The sequence below is a fragment of the Garra rufa genome, chromosome 15, assembly GCF_049309525.1.
Source record: "Garra rufa chromosome 15, GarRuf1.0, whole genome shotgun sequence".
Taxonomy (NCBI): Eukaryota; Metazoa; Chordata; class Actinopteri; order Cypriniformes; family Cyprinidae; genus Garra; species Garra rufa.
Window position 1 is genome coordinate 28,326,683 of NC_133375.1, and position 22,062 is coordinate 28,348,744.

The 22,062-nt window shown below is 34.8% G+C and overlaps 1 protein-coding gene across 1 annotated transcript; it reads left to right on the plus strand.

Moving 5' to 3' along the window:
* The first annotated feature begins 11 nt into the window (after window positions 1-11).
* Window positions 12-7,060, plus strand: lpxn (leupaxin). Its single transcript, XM_073819675.1, has 9 exons — window positions 12-98; window positions 918-1,042; window positions 1,510-1,562; window positions 1,674-1,773; window positions 3,658-3,927; window positions 4,010-4,183; window positions 5,543-5,624; window positions 5,770-5,918; window positions 6,120-7,060. The coding sequence occupies exons 1-9, from the start codon at window positions 26-28 to the stop codon at window positions 6,384-6,386; spliced, it is 1,293 nt and encodes a 430-aa protein (XP_073675776.1). The 5' UTR covers window positions 12-25; the 3' UTR covers window positions 6,387-7,060.
* The last annotated feature ends 15,002 nt before the right edge of the window (window positions 7,061-22,062 follow it).

Genomic DNA, 22,062 nt, shown 5'->3' on the forward strand with positions numbered 1-22,062 from the left:
CATGTATCAGTTCACCCTACCACACATGCTTACTAGGAACACGCACTGCACACGGTTTACCTCTCATCTCACACCCCAGACCACCATGGATGAACTCGGTGAGTTGTTCAACCTTATATATGCAATTCTAACACTTTTAATCAGTCTAGAGTATCTAAAGATGTAACATATTTGCAATCCAAAGAGTGAGATGGTTTTATATTTTCTATAATTTATACTACAATTCTCTAGTCTCATTTAAACTGTGACCTATAAATGCAAGCAGGTATTTGTGGTATTTAAATTTTTCTGGTACATTCACTGGCATCCTCAAATTAAACTGAACCACTCATCGGCATGTCACACATTTCAATGTGACCAATGCATTATCAGTGACAGCTGTGACATTTTAGAAAACAGACAACAGATTAACCCCCAAATGTTGTGTGAAGCAACAGCATCAGTGTAGAGTTGCTGAAAATCTGTCTGGATGTAACAGGTTGGTATACCCAGGCTATTTTAAGAGAAAGTGAAAAGTGTTGTCATCCATAAAACAAGATAAAATAATTGAAAAAAAAGAAGTAAAAATGAAGATATAAATATCTATACACATGACTCTTTACTGGTAGTACTTTTTCTTGGTAATTTGACAGAAGTGAGTCAGATCACCAATGTCTATATTAAGTGATCTTTTCTATGTCAGCAAAAAAGTGTGAGTAAGTTAGAAATTGATGTGTTTGTTATTTCATTTTTGCATCCGTTGCGATGACAGTAACGTGCTTTTTCACTTCCTCAGGAAATGACACAGATTGCTAACATACAGTGGTTTTACCTTTAGATCAATATGCTTCAGTGCAGTAATTTTATGTATTAAAATTTGTGTTCAGTTTGACTGTTTTCAGTGCAGGTTTCTCACATGTGTGAATTTGATATTGCAGACATGCTTTTAGAGGAGTTGGCTCAGAACTCCACCCAGACTTCAAATGTTCCTGCACCAATTCCACCCAAAACTCTCCAACTGGGAACCTCGGTTAAAAGTAACAACACAAGTCAGCTTGAACAAGTAATTACAATTTTAGGCCAATTCATTTTCATTTTCAGTTTGAACTTAAACAACCATTAAAGTTTCGAAAGCTTTCGAAAACTACAATTTTATATAACGGTTTTCTATTTGAATATATTTTAAAGTGTAAGTTATTCTTGTGTTAACAAAGCTGAATTTTTAGCAGCCTTTACCCCAGTCCTCAGTGTCACATGATCCTTCATAAATCATTCTAATATGCTGATTTGGTGCTTTAAAATCTTTGATTATTATTTTTGAAAACAGTTGTGCTGCTTCATATTTTTGTGGAAACCATAAAACTAGAATTCTTTGGATTCTGTTGAATAGAAAGTTCGAAAGTTCAGCATTTATTTGATATAAATAAAAGGCTTTAACACCATTTCTGCTGCCATTTTGGATTAATAGAAGTATGAATTTCTTAAAAAAAAAATCTGAGCGATTCTAATGTCCTTTTCTTCCTGTTACAGACTGATTCCTTTGGATTTGTTGCTGGTCCAGTAAATACACATAATCCCTACAGGTATATCCACCTCTTTAGTAGATAGTTGTATCTTATTTATAAAGTATTATCAAAAAACTTGATGTCTTTTGGCGTTTTAGCTGTTCAATAAGTAGAAAAATCTTTTTTTAGTGTGGTTCCAGTCCCCGTGGAGGCAGGAGTGATGAGTCCTGGCACAGCTACACGAGAGCTGGACTCCATCATGAATGAGCTGCTAGGGCTGGGCCTGGAGGTGAGTGAAACATGAGTTGGACATTGATTGACCTGTTGCTGAATCATGTTTATCATCATTGTGCATTATGAGTATCACCAGAAGAGGGCAGAACAGGCATTATATTAAAGGAGGGGTGCCCAACCCTGCTCCTGGAGATCTACCATCCTACAAAGTTCAGCTCAACCCTAATCAAACACACCTGAACCAGCTAATTAATCTCTTAGGTAGCACTTGATAATTACAGACAACTGTGTTGGAGCAGGGCTGAAACTAAAGTCTGCAGGTAGGTAGATCTCCAGGAACAGGGTTGGGCACCCCTGTATTAAAGGATAAGTTAACTTCCAGAATAAAAATTTTCTGATAATTTACTCACGTCCATGTCATCCAAGATGTTCATGTCTTTCTGTCTTCAGTCGCAAAGAAATTAAGGTTTTTGAGGAAAACATTCCAGGATTTTTCTCCATATAGTGGATTTCAATGAGGATCAACAGGTTAAAGGTCCAAATTGCAGTTTCATTGTAGCTTCAAAGGGCTCTAGAAATAAGGGTCCTTTCTAGATAACCGATTAGTCATTTTCTTAAAACAATAAAAAATGTATATCCTTTTTAACCAAAAATGCTCGTCTTACACCAACCCGACTTCACAAATTACGAAGTCACGCTGGAAAGGTCACGCGTGATTAGGGTTGGGTATCGAGAACCGGTTCCAAATTCCCAAATTTCGATTCCGCTTAACGATTCCCACATTTGCATTTCAATGTGAACTATAAGAAAAAAAGAACTTGTGCACTGTTTGCATGCAGCTCACACATCTGAGGCGTGAGCATGGAGAACAGCGGCCCCGATGCGGGTTCCCGACGAGTTCCGTGCATTTCCACTGCAGAAAAGGTTATTCCGGGCCGGAACTGACTTCTCTTTCACATTTATTGACCAGTATGCACGACATACGTCGGTATATCATCATAAACACAGCGTTTTTTTGTCTTAAGTGAACGTAAACAGATGAGAAAGAAAATGCATGTGTAACAGTTTGTTCAGTTTTATTTATTTATGCGATTGCTAATTGATTAGTTTGTTCCTATTTTATTGCTTTTCTTTAATAATTTAATGTTTGAAATTTATATCAGTCTAGTTGTTTTTTTTTCTGTGGTATTTTTTGGTAAAACCATAGGCAAAGGACAGATTAAATATGTTTGACATCTAAATGTTTGACTTTTGTTTATCTTATTGGAATTAGGAATAGATAAGAATCGGAATCGATAAGCAGAATCGGAACCAGAATTGGAAACAATAAAATTAAAATGATACCCAACCCTACGCATGATGTAGGTGAAAGTACTGACCCAGTGTTTACAAAGCGAACATGCAAAGAAAGTCAAACTCCATTTACAAAAAGAGGTAAAACAACGATGTTGGACGATTTTGAAGTTGAAGGAGAAAATGAGATGGTGTTTTTCGCCCTTCCCTACCTTTTTAAACAGAATTACACAGGCAATCTAACCACGCATGACCTTTCCAATGGGATTATATGATGCTGAGCTAATGCAAGACGAGCATTTGTGGTTAAAAAGTATATACTTTTTTTTTTTTTTTTAGAAAATGATTGTTTTTCTAGGCTAAGTAAGACTCTTATTCTCCTTGGCTAGGATCGTGTAGAGCCCTTAAAACGGCAATTTGGACCTTTAACCCATTGATCCCCACTATAAAGAGAAAAATCTTGGAACATTTTCTTTAAAAACCTTAATTTCTTTGCGACTGAAGACAGAAAGACATGAACATCTTGGATGACATAGGGTGAGTAAATTATCAGGAATTTTTTATTCTGGAAGTGAAATTATTCTTTAAGGCTCCTAATTTATTCCAATTTAAGTTCATTTTTGACCAAAAATGCTTTATTTTGTAGGTTTCAGAACCAGTTCCCACATCAAACCCTCCTCCTTTGGCTCGCAAATCAATGAGAGACAAAAAACCTGAGGAAACTAAAGAAAGTGATAGTGGAAACCAAAAAGAATCTAAGAAACCGCAGCATCCTCCTGTGTCGGATAAAGTATCCAAGAGTGTGGATGCTATAGACGACCTGCTTGGCTCTCTCAGCTCAGATATGGAGAAAATGGGCGTCCGCACAGCTGCCAAAGGCCATTGTGCTTCTTGTGGCAAGTGTATAGCTGGCAAGGTACTAGCAAGACAACAAATCTGCAAATTACTAATCAGTTTTCTGTAGTAACAAATATGTCATCCTGTATCCCAAACTACAGATGATCACAGCTCTGGGTCAGGTGTGGCACCCAGAACACTTTATGTGTACGACATGTGGGGAGGAGCTAGGCACAAGTGGTTTCTTTGAGAGAGATGGCAAGCCGTACTGTGAGAAAGACTACCAGAACCTCTTCTCCCCTCGCTGCGCTTACTGCAAAGGTCCTATTACTCAGGTGACTTGCCATATCTGACTCTATTTATCCTCCAAAAGCACCTTGTCAGAATTTCCTCAGGCATATTCATTGAAAAAATTAAGTTATGACTCAATACAGTACCTTAATTATTACAAATTATTATTAATTTAAAAAAATGAATTAATAACCTTAAATGTCTAAATGTTTATTATGATTAATAATGTTATTTATATATAGAGAGAAAGCATAATATTTATATATAAACAAAATTGTGTGTGTGTATATATGTGTGTGTGTGTGTGTGTGTGTGTGTATATCCTTTTTTATTATAAAAATCATAATATACATTTATATATGATTTTAATTATTCTATTTAAATTTATATATATATATATATATATATATATATATATATATATATATATATATATATATATATATATATACACACACATATACATACATATACATATACTTAAAAAAAAATCACAATATACATTTGTTTTAATTCATATATATATATATATATATATATATATATAATTACTATTCTTTTATTAAAAATTATAATATTTATGAATTACTGTTTACATGTTTATTAGAAAGAGTTATATAATTAATGATTAATGATAATTGATTAATTTAGAAATTATTTGAATTTATATTTTATTGTATTATATATATAAAATTGCTATTATTTTATTAAAAACAATATTTATGATTTAATATACATTTACTATTCTTTTTCTTTTATTATAAAAATTATAATTATGATCTACTATTTAAATGTTTATTAGAGAAAGTTATATAATGATAATTATGATTCATTTAGAAATTATTTTAAATTTATAATATATATATATATATATATATATATATATATATATATATATAATTGCTATTATTTTTATTAAAAAATATAATATGAAAAAAATATAATATTTATGATTTAATATAAATGTTTATTAGAAAGAGAGTTATGTAATTACTATTCTTTTAATTATTAAAAAATATAATATTCATTTAGACATTATTTTATTTTATATTTTAATTTGGTTTTGTTATAAAAATGTCAATTTTTATAAGTAAAATATAGCTTTTATTAAAAATTATTTTATTTTTCCCCTGCTGTATCAGTTGAGAACTACTGCTCTAGACCCGAATACTAAATTAATTGGAGTCATATTTTAATTTAAATAGCAATAAAATGCAATAAAAATACTAAGAAAGAAAGAAAGAAAGAAAGAAAGAAAGAAAGAAAGAAAGAAAGAAAGAAAGACATATATGATGTATGTATGAAATATATAAATATAAAAAAACTTGTCGTTTTCAACTTTCACAAACAAATGAATTATTCTAGCTAATGAAATGGTTTATAATTAATTGCGTTTTGCACAGAACATTCTCACAGCAATGGATCAAACATGGCACCCAGAACATTTTTTCTGCAGCCACTGTGGAGATCTATTTGGACCTGATGGTGAGACAACCGCAGATTTATCAATTAAACCAACATAATTTATCATCACACAAATGCCAAGAACATCCCATGCATTCTGTGAGTCAGCAGATATAGTAACTATTTGAGAAATGACTTTCATACTAAAAGAATCTACCTTTTCCAGGATTTCTGGAGAGAGATGGTAAACCATATTGCTCTAGGGATTTCTACCGCCTCTTTGCACCCAAATGCTCCGGCTGTGGAGAGCCAGTGAAGGAGAACTATCTGTCTGCAGCCAATGGAACCTGGCACCCCGACTGCTTTGTCTGTGCGGTGAGTGAATTAGTGGCGTTGAAGGCTGGAATGCAATACAGTCATGTGACTCGCTCCTTATAAATAAGTAATATGGAGTCAGTCAGTCTGTTCTATTGTAGTGAGCTTCAAAGGTGAATTCTTCACCTGCTCAATCTATCACTCCAGAACATTCTTCTTCATTAAACCATTCTTTAATACCCTCTTTCTGCATCTCTCCAGGACTGCCTGAAGCCTTTTACAGACGGCTGCTTCCTTGAGTTGAATGGTCGGCCCCTCTGTTCCCTGCACTATCACTCCAGACAGGGCACTCTGTGTGGGACCTGTGGAGAGCCCATCTCGGGTCGCTGCATCTCTGCTCTGGATCGCAAGTTTCACCCTGAACACTTTGTGTGTGCGTTTTGTCTTCGACAACTGAGTCAGGGAGTGTTTAAGGATCAGGCAGGGAAGCCGTACTGCTCAGTATGTCACACAAAACTCTTTGTGTGAAAGATGTGACATTTCTCAAACAAAATTGTGACCCTGAACCACAAAACCAGTCTTAAGTAGCACAGGTATATTTGTAGCAATAGCAAAAAATACACTGTATGGGTCAAAATCTTTGCCAAAAATCATTAGGATAAGTAAAGATCATGTTCCATGAAGGTATTTTGTAAATTTCCTACTGTAAATATATCAAAACCTAATTTTTTATTAGTAATATGCATTGCTAAGAACTTTTTTTGGACAACTTTAAAGGAGATTTTCTCAATGTTTTTTTTTCACCCTCAGATTCCAGATTTTCAAATGGTTGTACTTCAGACAGATGTGATCCTAACAAACCATACATCAATTGAAAGCCTATTTATTCAGCTTTCATATGATGTATAAATTTCAATTTCAAAAAATTGACCCTTATGACTAGTTTTGTGGTCCAGGGTCACAATTAAGTTTTTTTTATTAATATCATAAAAAGAGAAAACTTTTTAGAGAATGCAAGTCAAATGCAAGAAAATGTAAATTGCACTCAAAATAAAAAAACATAAAAAAAATGTATTGTTTACTATATTTTCTTATAAAGTAAACTATAGCAATATGTTAAATGTCATTATTTAATTATATCATTATCATGTCACATCAGTGAAGCTGTTCTAATACATGTTGAACAAAACATTTACAATGTAATAAATATTCTGTTTATTAAAGCCAAGTATGAATCTCATCAACATTTTTACATTTATTCCAATAATAACTCAAGGCAGTAACCATTTAATTTTTGAACTTATGTTCAGCTGTTCTTTTTAAAAGTTAACTTTTAACTATTTTTGAATTTCTCAAATCATCATTTATCAAAGCTTGGTAAATTTTGGTCACAGACAGAGATTTACTTTAAATTTCACCAAGCTGACTACTCACTAAAAACTTCCACAGATCATGTTTTCATGCCATTTTAAGTCTTAGTTTGATGTGATAAAGTGGTTATATCTAAGAGTTATTTACTTACTTTTTAAAATTAGTCTTCCTATTGACAGCATTATATCGTTAATTCAGACTGATTCGCGAATGTGCACAAACACAAGAGGCGGGATCTATCACATTAACCAATCACAGCCAATCATAACCAGTCATATTAATCCAATCATATTGCGATCGTGACTTTTCCCCATTCATTCTCAATTACCCCCCACTAAACTCACTGCAGGCTTTAGGGAGTATGTTACTTTACCTGCTGATGTCGCTGTTGGACAATGTTTCTTTATGAAAACTATGATTTATACACTCTTTAATGTTATATTTTGTATTATTGGCGTTGTTTTATTTTTGTACTAGTTTTTTTCTCACCCAATATTTTGAGGAGACACTGCCTCCCTTGCCTCCTCGGAGGAAACGCCCCTTGATACATCTCTACAAGCCTTTGAGGAGATTTCTGGGTCTTGTAAATGTCATTGATGTACTGTTATTTCATTAAGGTTTCAGTGACTAAGACTCACAATCCTAATTAACTAATACCATATGTGTTTTCATAGCCTATGCATTACAGTAATATCATGGGGACATTTTCTGTTAATATTCAAAAAAGGTTAGAATAACACAGACTGTGACTTTCTTGTTTGAGTACACATGAACTCTACAGAAGCCTGTTGATTTTGTTGTGCGCACGGCAAGATCACATGAGGAAACATCACCATAGGCATTGCTCAAGATCCCCTGCTTTGTCAGTTCACTGCACTGTTACTCAAGGTTCAACCAGGCAGTAACTTAAGGACGTGCCTTCTCATCTTCAAAGAATGCTCTTTGATGGTAAGAGATGACAGCTGCTTTCTGGGAGGATGGGTCAAAGATCAAGATGTTTATCACACCATAAGACTGTTATGAAGCGCAAGAACCTCCCACAGTGAGTGGACAAACACTCATGCAGTACATGCTGAATTTAAGATTTTAATGCAATGGCTTAATCTAACATTTGCTGACCATAAATGGCATCAATTCTGTCACAATGCTTTCACCATAACTGACCACAAGAAAGCACTCCTTAAAGGGATAGACAAGAAATTGTCGAATGAAGTCATTGTTTTTGCTTTTTTGTGTACAAAGAGTATTCTCGTAGCTTCATAACATACAGTAACATAACATACCCTTTCTGGGCCTTGAATGTGGTAGTTGTGTTGCTGTCTCAGGGTCAGAAAGGTCTTGGATTTCATCAAAATGATCTTAATTTGTGTTCCCAAGATAAACAAAGGTCTAATGGGTTTGGAACAACATGAGGGTGAGTACTTAAGGACAGAATTTAAAATTTAGGGTGAACTATCCCTTTAAAAATCACAAAAACAAAACTTGGAGGGCTGAGGGTTTGAAAAAGATCTTTCTCGCATAAAAAGAAATTGAGAAAGAGAGAGAGATTGAGCGAGAGAGAGAGAAGGGAAGAGGAACACGGAATGCAGTGGATGGGAAGACATGTGTAAGCGTTGAGTTTATAAATCATGTTGTCATCACTACATTAGAACTCTCTTTTCTGGTTTATGCAGACCGGATTAAAATATGTTGCTGTCACAAAACAACACAGGCTGCTCTCTTTCACATTCTCTTGCTCCCTCTTCTCCGTTTACTGTCCCTTTGCTCAAATAACTGCTAATCTAGTGCTAATATAGAGCTTCCTGAATGGAGTTTCTGTTTGGAACCACGCTGCATACAACCTGAATTTTGCTATCTGGGTCCATTTAATTTCTTTCCTTTTGACTCTTGTGGTCCTGTGGTAGTGGGTGGTTGCTACAGTATGTGGTTAATAGAGTGTATTTATTTTTCCCTGTTTGACAGGCATATATTTCATCCTCCTGCTTTTTTTTTCAGGACAGGATAGAGCTTAAATAGGTTGGAATTCAGTATGACATTACGTGTACTTACGGAACTCTAAAGGAAATAAATACAAAGTGGTGGACAAAATACGAGATGGGAAGAAAAAAAATACATATCGTTATATTGTTGGGTAGCTAATTATACTGTATATAAATTCCAGGCATTAGGGCCTGCTATTAATATGGCGTTTGAAAGCACGCTCGGTTTTTACTTTCACTTTTAAATTCGGGATCGCACGTGAGTTACTCTGTGTATACTACGGAGCGCCAGTACTTACATCACATTTTACAATATTTAACGCGTTATTCGTTTTCGGTGCCTTTCCGAATACGGATTTACTATTCGAGCACATCCCTAGAAACATAGTATGGCATAGTATAGTTTGGTCAGTTACTACGATGCGTGACCATATTGAAGATAATGTAAACAACAGCATCGATTGCACGGTTAATGTACTATTGAATACATTGTTCTGCTAATTTATGCTGTCTAAACCATGAAAAAAAAGGCATGGAAGCTGTTAAATGATATAGAGAGAAGGACTTAGTAAGCAGGAAAGGGCGAAATATTTTGACAAACTAAAGATAATAGGTGGTAAAGATACGTACGAGCAGTATTAATTAAGATATTAGCCTAATATTTCACCTACCTGACCGTGAATAAGAACAAACACGAATGTTGTCAAAATTCTTGCTCTGGCAATCATGTTTTCTGTTTGGCCAACCACAAGCGCTTTTTGTTCCTCAGACAGTTGTTGCACTCTTCTCCTCAATTTGTTATAACCTTTGGCAGTCTATAGTACTCCAAATGTTTTTTCCTGGTCCGACCGATTAGTACAGCCCAAAACAAGACAATAATTGACCATTAGCAGCAATAATCAGGAAAATATGCAAGTTTCGTTCGGTTCAGGGGCATTGTTAACGTTCCAATATGGTCAATGGATGATGTGCCGTAAAACACTATTGGTTCCCATATTTTATGGACAAAAATGTAATGAAAGTCAATGAAAACCGAAACAAATTTTGGAAGAAGGCCCTTTTGGACTAGCCCTTTTACTGCTGCAATAAATTCAGTCAAATTCGCCAAAGAATCTTTCAATGCAATCTGATAATCTGGTACATTGAAAATAATTGGGTCTCTAAGCAGATCTTGATTTCTTTGTGGAAAAAATGTGTTCAAAAACATTGAATTGTAAAGGAAAGAAACAACTGAATGTCTTTTATAACTAAGTCATTGATTCATTCACACAACCTATTCATTTAAAATAAAATATTTTTCCCGTAAGAGTGGGTGTGGCCGTGTTTAAATTTTATGGGTCTGGTTTCTCGTCTCATCTGCGTCCAGCTATTTCTAGCTGTACAAAAATGCTCGTTTTGCTGCTCTATACTGCAAATTGGTGTGTCTTACCATATTATTTTAATGTATCATATTAATTATGAACATTCTGGTTTGTAGTGCAAACTGTTTTGCCGTTTACTGCATGTTGTTATTCTTCTCGTTATTTCCCTTTAGCGGCTAATGAACCAGAAGTCTCGTCCATAGGCTTACTTCCGTGTTAAAAATAAGGTAGAAAAAATACATGGCAATTTTGTATCTAAAATGTTAATTACTCAATACGTACCTCTTGTAATATTACACTATTGTTTAAAAGCATTAACCATCCGGCTTGCTGCAACAATATGAGAGAATTATTGGGAGCAATGGTGTTTACTACTTGTAAAGCCATAGGGAATGAAACAGGAGTGTTCAACCTCGTTAAAGCGGCAGAAATAAAAGGCCTGTCAATAAGTGTTGGTGTGGCAGGAGTCAGGTGACATTTACAGCTGTAGGGCTGAAGGAGGCCGGTGGGTGAATTGGCCCATGGATCCTATAGAGAGGTTAAATAGAGGGGAGTCGTTCTGAAACCCTAGCCTCACCTGAACCAGACCTTGGCCTCTCTGTCACCCCGCCAATTCACAAAGCCATGACATGGGTCACGAAGCACCGTAAATACTGCACAACCTGGCAACCCTGAGACCACACTCCCATAATAAACAATGAAGCCAATAAGTGTCCACTATGTCACTGCCAGACAAGCCAATGAGTGTGTAACCCCACGAACAAAACCGCATTCATCAGTCTCAGAGTCCTTATAAAGGACTGGAAAGATGAATGTGGACCGCTGAATGCCAAAATGATTAACTGTATGCAATACTTAATAAAACCAATGAAGTCAAATGTAACTTAATCTATTTATGGTGCAAACCTGAAATGCGGGAGTGTCAGCAAAGCGGTGTTTTGTTGATTTATTTGCCATGTCTTCCATCACCAACATGGAGACATGTCGTAACGTTTATTCTTATCCAATCCAGATGGCTGCCAGTGCAAAGGTAGATGTTAAAGAGACCATAGAAAAACTGAATTTAGAAATATGCGAGGCAGTGACGTAATACAATTAAAAAAATAAAAAGCCAAACATTTTTTATCTTTTGCTACACTTGAAGAATTAGAAAAATGTAATTTAAAGGGTTAGTTCACCCGAAAATAAAAATTCTATCATTAATTACTCATTCCAAGCCTGTAAAACCTGAAACAAAAACTCAATAAAATAGTCTTTTAAAAATCTTTTTTTTAAAAAAAGCTAAAAGAATACTTTTTGTGTGTAAATAAAACAAAATAACGACTTCATTCTACAATTTCTTCTCTTCTGTATCAGTCTTCGACGTTCTTTTTGACAGGATTTGTAAGGATTCTGCATCCTAAGTCCAATTTTGTGCCACCTGAGCTACCGAGCAAGCTTGTTACGTCCGGAAAATGAAACATATGGAGCTGTAATCATAACTCTGTACGGAATGTATTACAAGTGCTCTCTGTTTTACTGCCTCTAGTGCTCATTTCTGTTGAAATTGCAGTGATATGTACTTATTGGTACGTATTTTGCATCTTGCGGAAAAGTTCCCACAGGTACCGTTTCCATGGCAAATCCTGAATTACCGTCTCCAAAAATAAAACGAAAAATACTTAACATGTAATTATGTTTTAAAGCTAAAAGTTAACAGCTAGGTAAAGCTTTACAGTGCACAAAGTTTAAGTCATTGGACTGTGTGTTGACGGAACTGCCCCCTAAAGAGTGGTTTTTGAACGAAGACAAGAAGTGACAACTTCAACACCCCCTAATTGCATCCTGGTGACACAGAGCCCATATATTAATTAGACAAGCTCATTCAAAGCCAGAGGAAATGGGCTGCATTCCCTCCGCCGTTACCCGTATTTGGTTAGGCCCACAGCCAACCTAGTGCAGGTATCACATCAGATTAATGACTAGCTTCTCTGTACAGAGGACTTCCTGTAGTGCTTAGCTGAGGCTCCCTGTGCCAGGTGACCTTTTTTTCCTCTTTATCATTTGATCTGTGGTTTCACGCTCTCTTTCCTTCAGCTTCTGAGTTTTGGCCTCTAATTCCCTTGCTCATAAGGACTCATGGTTTGAATGCAACAAACAGTTTTGACCTCTTCTTTTATGTCTTTCTTATGCTTCTGTAATTTCTGCTTATGAGCAACAGCCGGTATTGTGAAATAATGACTGTTTTCAAACTCTCCATTGATGTGAGTCAGTGTTGCCAGGTTTCTCAGGAAAAAAATGTTTTACACACTTTACATTTAAGATAAGTCTAAAAGGATTTATTTTCCATTTGATGCTTTATATTAAAGGGACAGCCCAGCTAAAAACGTATATGGTGTCAGTCTAAAACTGCATGACTTTTTTTCTCTGTTGAACACAAAAGAATGCATTTTGAAGGATGTTGGCAAACAAATTTTTTTGGGTCCCATTGACTTCCACAGTATGGACAAAAATACTATGGAAGTCAAAGGGAACTAAATCTGTTTGGTTACCAACATTCTGCAAAACATCTTTTATTTGGGTGGACTATCTTTTTTTAAAGAAATGTCTTTATTAATTTTCGGCCCTCTGAAATGCAACTCGTGTGCAGTAATTCACCGACAGAACTCAAAAAGAAAAACAAAACTCTGCCTCTGAAACAGAAAAGTAACTATGGAGACAGCAGCGATCGGAGGCAACTTGGGAGAGCTTCAAATCAACCTCAGACCGCAGTCCTCCCACACACTAAATCCTCCTCTCTCATCTCTGCTCTCATTTCCCTCTCATCTGATCCTCCTCCTCCTCCCCTGAACCTGAAAAGTGCAGCACCAGCTTCTTGAAGGCCTGATTTACTGTTGTTCAGAGGCTGCTGAGGGTGGCCAGCTCCACGCTCTGCTGAGCCCCTGAGAGCCGTGGAAGTGTGAAGGCTGTGACAGAGAGCTCTCTTGGGTGATACTTGCCTAAGCGCTGATGGGAAAACAAATGTTGACATTTGTCATCTACAGGGCCTGATTCCCCAAAGTCTCATGCACTATAAATTTGATGGTTTGTTGTTTAAAATTACAGTCTGCAACTGTGAATTTGCTTCCTACAGTCAAAACTTCTTAGAGTTGTGCATTTAAACCTGAGATACATAATATAGAAAGATAAATAGCATTTAAGCTGAGTTATTGTATAAATGTTGGTTTATTTAGAGAGATTGTTGTGCAAAATTCGATTACATATAAACATAGACTAGGACTTGGTTTTGACACAAATTTCACAAGCTTGCGATTCGATTCAATATTGATTTGTTTTGGATATACAATTAAGGTGAAAAGTTTACATACACCTTGCAGAATCTGAAAAATGTTAATTATTTTACCAACATAATAGGGATCATACAAATTGCATGTTATTTAGTACTGACCAGAATCAGATATTTCACATAAAAGACATTTACATATAGTCCACAAGACAAAATAATAGTTGAATTTATAAAAACGACCCGTTCAAAAGTTTACATACACTTGATTATTAATACCGTGTTGTTACTTAAATGAGCCACAGCTGTGTGTGTGTGTGTGTGTGTGTTTTTTTTAAGTTGTTCACGAGTCCCTTGTTTGCCCTGAACAGTTAAACTGCCCGCTGTTCTTTAAAAAAAATCCTTCAGGTCCCACAGTTTCTTTGATTTTTCAGCATTTTTGTGTATTTGAACCCTTTACAACAATGACTGTATTATTTTAAAATGCATCTTCTCACTGAGGAACTCATATGCAACTATTAAAGAATTTTCAAATCCTCACTGATGCTCCAGAAGGAAAAACTATGCATTAAGAGCTGGGGGTGAAAACTTTTGGAATTTGAAGCTCTGGGTAAATTTAACTTATGTTGTCTTCTGGAAAACATGCAAATATCTTCTGTAGTTCCTAAAAAAATATATTTATGCAAAATGAGAAAAACGCACACATCTTCAATCTATTCAAAAGTTTACACCCCTGGCTGTTAATGCAGTGTTTGAACCTTCTTTAATAGTCACATATGAGTCCCTTAGTTGTCCTCAGTTTGAAAAGATGGATCCCAAAATCATACAGTTATTGTTGGAAAGGGTTCAGATACACAAAAATGCTGAAAAACCAAAGAATTTGTGGGACCTGAAGGATTTTTCTGAAGAACAGCGGGCAGTTTAACTATTCAGGACAAACAAGGGACTCGTGAACAACTATTAAAAAAAAAACAACAACAAAAAAAAAACCGCTGTGGATCATTCAGGTAACAACACAGTATTAAGAATCAAGTGTATGTAAACTTTTGAACCGGGTAATTTTTTATAAATTTAACTATTATTTTCTCTTGTGGACTATATGTAAACATCTTTTATGTGAAATAACTTATTCAGGTCAGTACTAAATTAAAAATAACAATTATTTTGTATGATTCCTCTTATTTTGATAAAATAATTAACATTTTTCAGATTCTGCAAGGTGTATGTAAACTTTTGACCTAAACTGTATATTGGGTACAGTACATATCAAATGTTTTATCAAACATTACTATAAAATTGAAAGTTCAAATTCCCTGCTTTGTATACAAACGCTTAAATTACACTTAATTCAGTTTTTAAACACTTAATAACAGTAAAACTGATAATGAATATGTTATATGGTGCATATTTAGCAAAACGCTCCTCTTTAGCTGACTAACAAGTTTATGGTCAACGAATATGTTTTTCTGAGGTAAATATGTAAATTCATGTTTATTTCGTGCTGAAACAGGAGGAGGAGATGACTATCAGTTCAAGTGCCACTTCTCTAGGCGCAACGGCGATCTGTCACTCCACATTAAACAGCGCCAAAACTGCATTTATTGGTTTGAATACTCTCAAATCTGAGACTTTGTTTCATATCAAAAGCACAAAGCTATTTGCGATTTTTTGGATGGCTGGTGCCCTACAATGTCTCATTCATTAACTGAAACAGTTGATTCTTGCTATTTAAGAATCAATATCATTTCATAAAAATTAGAATAGATTAAAATCAAGGAATCGATATTTATTTACCCAGGTCTAATGTATACTACTAAATAAAAGTTTGGGGTCAGATTTATTTATTTAAGCATGAAGTAAAGAAATTAATACTTCTATTCAAAAAGGATGTATTAAATTGATGAAAGGTGACAGTACAGATGTTTATAAAGTTACAAAAGAGGTGACCCTTAAAAAATAATATTTAAAAATAGGTGTATGACTCTTCTACTTGCAGTGGTATTATGTTTCAGCACAAACTGCATTTTTTGGAAGGACAGCGCCTTCCGCACTATGTAAGGAAGTTTAGACATCATTGAGAGATTTGTCTCTTTGAGGAGTGGTTAACCACATGAGAACTAAGTTGATCAGTCTGTGTGTGTGTGTAGATTTGAAACAAGAGGCTTACTAGATGATAAATTACAGACTCTGTCAGGGGAGACTTAGGCCTAGGGGTCTGTCTGGCCCCTGTCATGGAAAACACTGACAGTCCCACTCAGACACACACACACACACACACACACACACACACACACACATATATAAACACCCACACAGACAAGCATATTAATGTGAATAGCAGAGGAATCTGTGATAATCTAATATAATTAACCATGTGCAAAATCCCCTGAATAAAGCCCCAGCAGACTCTGAGCACTGATTGAAGGGCCGGTCTGCTCTTTTGCTTTCATAGCTGTTTGGTGATCAGAACAAAAAAAAAATTGAACAGAACGGGAAAAGAACAGGAACCTCTGTGATTTCTCATAGAGTTAGGCCTAATTTATCATTTATATAAACTGCAGGAGTATGCATGGATGGGATCTTTCATCTCTTTACAAGTTTCGCAAGACAAATTAACTTTACAGTTTTTTTTTTTTTGGCAAAATATTGATTAAAGTGTTCTGGTTTTTGCTCTGCTTGTGCTGTTTTAAGTTAACACCACATTTCATACACGCACGAACAATTTATCCCAGTTTAATTTACAACTTCTAAGGGTCCGTTTGACATTGGAAACCCTTTTACTTTGCATCAAACATTGGTTCCTTGTTTTATCAGAGTATCACATTCCATTGTACTGAGCCAGGATAAACAGGAAGGAAGGGATTATTACAATTTTTCATCTCTTCTTTCTTTCCTGGATGGTATGTGGTGGTCAGGCTATGGAATTGTTTCCACTTAATAAAATGTAAAAAAAAAAAAGCTCAAGGGGAATTATTTCCCCAATTACCTACACCGCGGCTCATTTACTGTCTGAGTCCTGCATCTTCAAAACAGAAGTTGTGACTTCAAGCACTATATGACGACTAAGTAAGAACAACACTGAAGCAGTTGTCTGGGTATCTGATGAAAAAATAAAGATGAATACAATTACAAACTGGAACATTATGTTATATTATGTCAAGATTCTTTATAACTATGTATACAGTATATATATTTTTTAGCAAAGACACCTTTTAATTGTCAGGAGCTATTTATAAATTGATTTGGATTAACATTAGCTGAAACTTACGGAAGCCATCACTGAATAAAAAATAAAAAAACAGTAATTGCTTTTCCTCAGAATTGCGTGATATAAAATTGCGATTGTAAGTTAAAAAGTCAGCATTACGAGAAATCAAGATTATATCTAACAATTCTGACTTAATAACATGCAATACTGAGAAAATATCAGTCGTTTTTTCCCCTCTCAAAACTGGACTTTATAACTCGCAATTGTAAGTTTATATCTCACAATTCTGAGTATTGCAAGATATAAAAATTTGCAAATGCAAGAAAAAAGTTAGAATTAAAATTCAGAAAAATAAAAACCCGCAGTTCTGAGAAAAAAAGTCAGAATTGCAAGACATAAACTGGCAATTGCGATAAAAAAGTCAGAATTGTGAGTTTTTGTCTCGCAATTCTGACTTTATAACTCACATTGTGAGTTTATATCATGCAATTTGGAGACAAAAAGAATTGCGAAATATAAAATTGCAATTGCGATAGAAAAGTCAGAATTGCGAGTTTATATAACACAATTCTAAGAAACAAATGTCCGAACTGCGAAATAAAAACCAGCAATTCAGAGAAAAAAGTCAGAATTATGAGTTCATCTCACAATTCTGACTTAAAGTGCCCCTATTATGCCTTTTCAAATATGATATTTCATGTAGTGTGTCATGTAGCTGTATGTGAACATAAACTATCTGCAAAGTTGTGACGCCGACAGTGCTCTATAAATGAAGTTTTTGTCTAACAAAAAAAAGAGTCGGCTCACATTCGCCTAAACGAGTCGTCAGCAATTCGAATATTTTTCTGTAACGGCCACACGTCACGAGCTACACATTTGCTTAATGTCCGCCCACGTTCAATTTCGCGAACAACTTGCCCGCCCACAAACAGTAGGCCTACCATTTTCACGTGTATTACATCATGTCAAGAAGACGCCCTGCGCTGTGAGAGTGAATTTGTTTTATATGCCCTTCCAAAAGATGAAACTACCAAGAATGAGTGGTTAACATTAATTTTTTCAACACCTCAGCAGTCCAATTCCAATCTTGTGTTGTGTTCGCGTCATTTTACTAATGACTGCTTTTCCAATCTTGGGGAGTAACGTTACAACGCGAGATTCACCAAACACTTGGTTTTAAAAAATGGATCAGTGCCCAGTTTATTTGGACCGGCTTGCTCCTCTGAACTTCTACCTGTAAGTATGATTAATAATTGATGATTGTATTTTCTAGCGATCTTCAAAATACGTCTTTGTGTACGTTATGGTGTGTAACAACCCCGCTCATGTCTTGGTAACCGGCTAACTTGCGTTTCTGTAGTTCTGTTGTTCAGCTGTGAGTGCAATGTAGTCTAAAAATTGTGATTGATGCAGCTTGACTGTCTGTCTGCCTTATTAGTTTAAGTAATGATAATGATAAACGATGGCTTAACGCAGTGTTATGGATTGTACAGTGTTGAAGTTCACAACGTAGAGGTGTGCCCGGTTCGCTTACAAAAGCAAATTGCAAGCACTTTCCACAGTTATAATATGACACCCACTGAGAAACGTCCTGCTCCAGTCGTGCTTGCAAAACAGTTTCTTGTCGATGTGCCACTTCAACCGTTTCATCGTCAGACTCCGGCTCGAATTGATAGGGTAAAATCGAGGCTATCTTTTCTATGCATTAACAGGTCTCCACAGCTGTCATTCAGTTATGCCAATGGGCGTTTCGTTTTTGCGCTGAAGCGGTAGACCAATCCAAAAGGACTGCACCATCTGACCAATCACAGCAGTGAGGGCTCACTGAAAGGAGGGGTTTAGAGAGACTGATTCTTCGAACTGCTTCACACGAGTCGTTTACGAATCATTTAGAAACGGGGTAAAATTAAACCTAATTTTGGAGAAAACTAAAGTGTTTTTTGAACTTGCATACATGTAAACCTGTTTTAAGAGACTATTACAACAATATTAACTACCTTTAACATGGCATAATAGGGGCACTTTAACTGGCAATTCAGAGTTGATATCTCTGAGAAAAAAGTCAGAACTGCAAAATATAAACTTGCAAATGCAAAAAAAAAAGTCATTGCGAAATATAAACTCGCAATTGCAATAAAAAAGTCAGAATTGCAAGATATAAACTCGCAGTTGCGAGGGAAAAGTCAGAATTGTCAGTTTTTATCTCACAATTTTGAGTTTATATCACCTAATTCTAAGAAAAAAAGTCACAATTGCTAAATATAAACTCATAACTATGATTTTATAACTCACAATTCTGAGTTTATATTTTTTCTCAGAATTGCGAGATACAAACAAGGCCTCGCAAGAAAAAAGTCAGAATTGTGACTTTTTAATCACGTAATTCTGAAAAAAAGTCAAAATTGTAAGATAAGTCGCAATTGCAAGTTATAAGGTCAGAATCTTGAGATAAAAATTCACAATTCTGACTTGATGTCTCACAATTATGAGAAAAAAAAAAGTCAGAATTGTGAGATACAAACTCGCATTTGAGAGAAAAAACATCACAATTGGGAGTATCTCACAATTCTGAGAAATAAAGTCAGAATTGTGAGAAGTTTTTTACATTTTTTATTCAGTGGCGGAAACAGGCTTCGATAAAAACTCAATACCACAAGTCACCATAAAAGTCATAAAATAAAATGAAAAATTACTTTTTAAAACATATTTCTTACTGTGCACAAGTGTTGCATGTTATTTATTTATTTAAAAAAATAATAATAATAACTTGTTTCACATCCTAAACAACTGAAACAAATCTCTCTTACTTTTCAATCTGTCCTCCTAAATTTGGCTCCAAAACAACATATAGCGTCCACTTTTCACAAATCGATCAATTTCTCGTGGATATAAAGTGCCTTTCTACATTTCTCACTGAAAATCCAGTTTCACTTGGAAACAGTTTGATAAAAGCATTTCATATACATTTTAGTAGCTAGTAGTTTATAGGTAATATAAAAAATGTAATACGGTTAAATTTACTTAATCCTTTTAAATAACTGACAGAGTTTCGAAAACTATTCTTAGAATACTCTTCATTCTTTTTTAAAAAAGAAAAATTTATTTAGCTAAATGATAGATGACGATTTAGCCGTGATCTCATTCTGAACAAGAGAGTCAGATTGCAGTACTGGCATGCTTCTCATCCATCCATGCATCATTTAGACTCAACACATGATGATAAGAGAACATGATGATGCTCTGATCGGCTGGGGCTTGTCCTGATAAGGAAGGATTTGCAAACAGAAACAAATAGAAGTGTTTCACAACATGTCTCCATGTATATGGAATCTGTCTTTGGCAGTGGAAAAAGGAAAAAAAAAACAGAAATCGAGGAAATGCATCATGCAGAATGACTGTTTTCTATTACAGCTGAGCATAAGGCACTCATCTCATTTAAATCAAATTGAGGGAAACGGCACTATCACGTACTGCATCTGAGATATTACGTGACTCAACGCCGGCAAATCTGCAACTATCTGAGATTGATTTAAGAGGAATCAGCATCACATCTCATGATACCACGCAAATCTGTCTGGACCGTGAGTGTAGCCATTAATCAAGCTGCCTGTCTACATACGGGCCTTGCTGTGTTTTTAACCCCCTGTTGAGTGGTGTGTGTTTTAGGCAAACAGAGTCCTTCACCTTTGCCCACACGCTTAAAACAAACCCCTACAGGCTTTTGTAGGGGGTCCGGCCAAGTGAAACTAAGTCTAGAAGCTTCAGAAATGCAAACCCCAGTGAAAAACAAGTACACTTCAGTATATTTTTAAAAAGGTATGCATTATAGAAATAATATACTTCAAATGAAGCAAAACTGGATGTCATGTTTTATTTACACTGCCGTTGAAAAGTTTGGGATCAGTACGATTTTTTATGTTTTTTAAAGAATTCTTTTATGCTCATAAAGGCTGCATTAACTTGATCAAAAATACAGAAAAAAAATTATTGTTAAATACTTTTTACAGTTTAAAATAATGGTTTTCTATTTTATTATATTTTAAAATATAATTTATTCCTGTGAAGAAAAGCTGAAGTTTCAGCATCATTACTCCAGTCTTCAGTATCACATGATTCTTCAGAAATCATTCTTATATACCGATTTATTATCAATGTTGGAAACAGTTGTGCTGTTTCATATTTTTTGTGGAACTTGTGATTCTTTTTTCAGGATTCTTTGAGGAATAAAAAGTTAAAAACAACAGCATTTATTCAAAATAGAAGTCTTTTCTTACAATACAAGTCTTTGCTATCATTTTTTACCAATTCAACACATCCTTGGTGAATAAAAGTATTAATAAGAATAAAGATTTACTGACCACAAACTTTTAAATGGTATTTTATATTGTTGCAAAAGATTTCTATTTTAAATAAATGCTGTTCTATTTAACTTTGAACTTTTTGTAACATCACAGGTTCCAACTAAATATTATAGCACAACTATTTTTAACACTGACGATAAATCAGCATATTAAAATGATTTTTTTAAAGAATCACGTGACACTGAAGACTGAAGGAATGATACAGAAAATTCAGATTTACATCACAGGAATAAATTACATTTTAAAATATATTTACATAGAAAACAGTTATTTCACATTGAAATAATATTTCACAATATTATTGTTTTTTACTGGATTTCTGATCAAATAAATGCAGCTTTGGTGAGCATAAGAAACAATAATAAACTTACTGATCCCAAACTTTTGAAAGGCAGTGTATATTTAAAATGTATTATACTTTAAATGTATATAAAATGCAATTAGAAGAACTTTAAAAGTGACCCACATACATCCTTTATACATAATTTCATAATTATTGTCTTTGAAATATGATTCAAATGTATATTCATTGCAATTAAATGCATTTCTTTTCCTTTCGACTTTGATTGACATGAATTAGAGCCAATTAAGATTAACAAACATCATCAGGAACTAAAGACGCCATTCTAAAGACCAGATGACCATCTCATCATCAGAGTTAC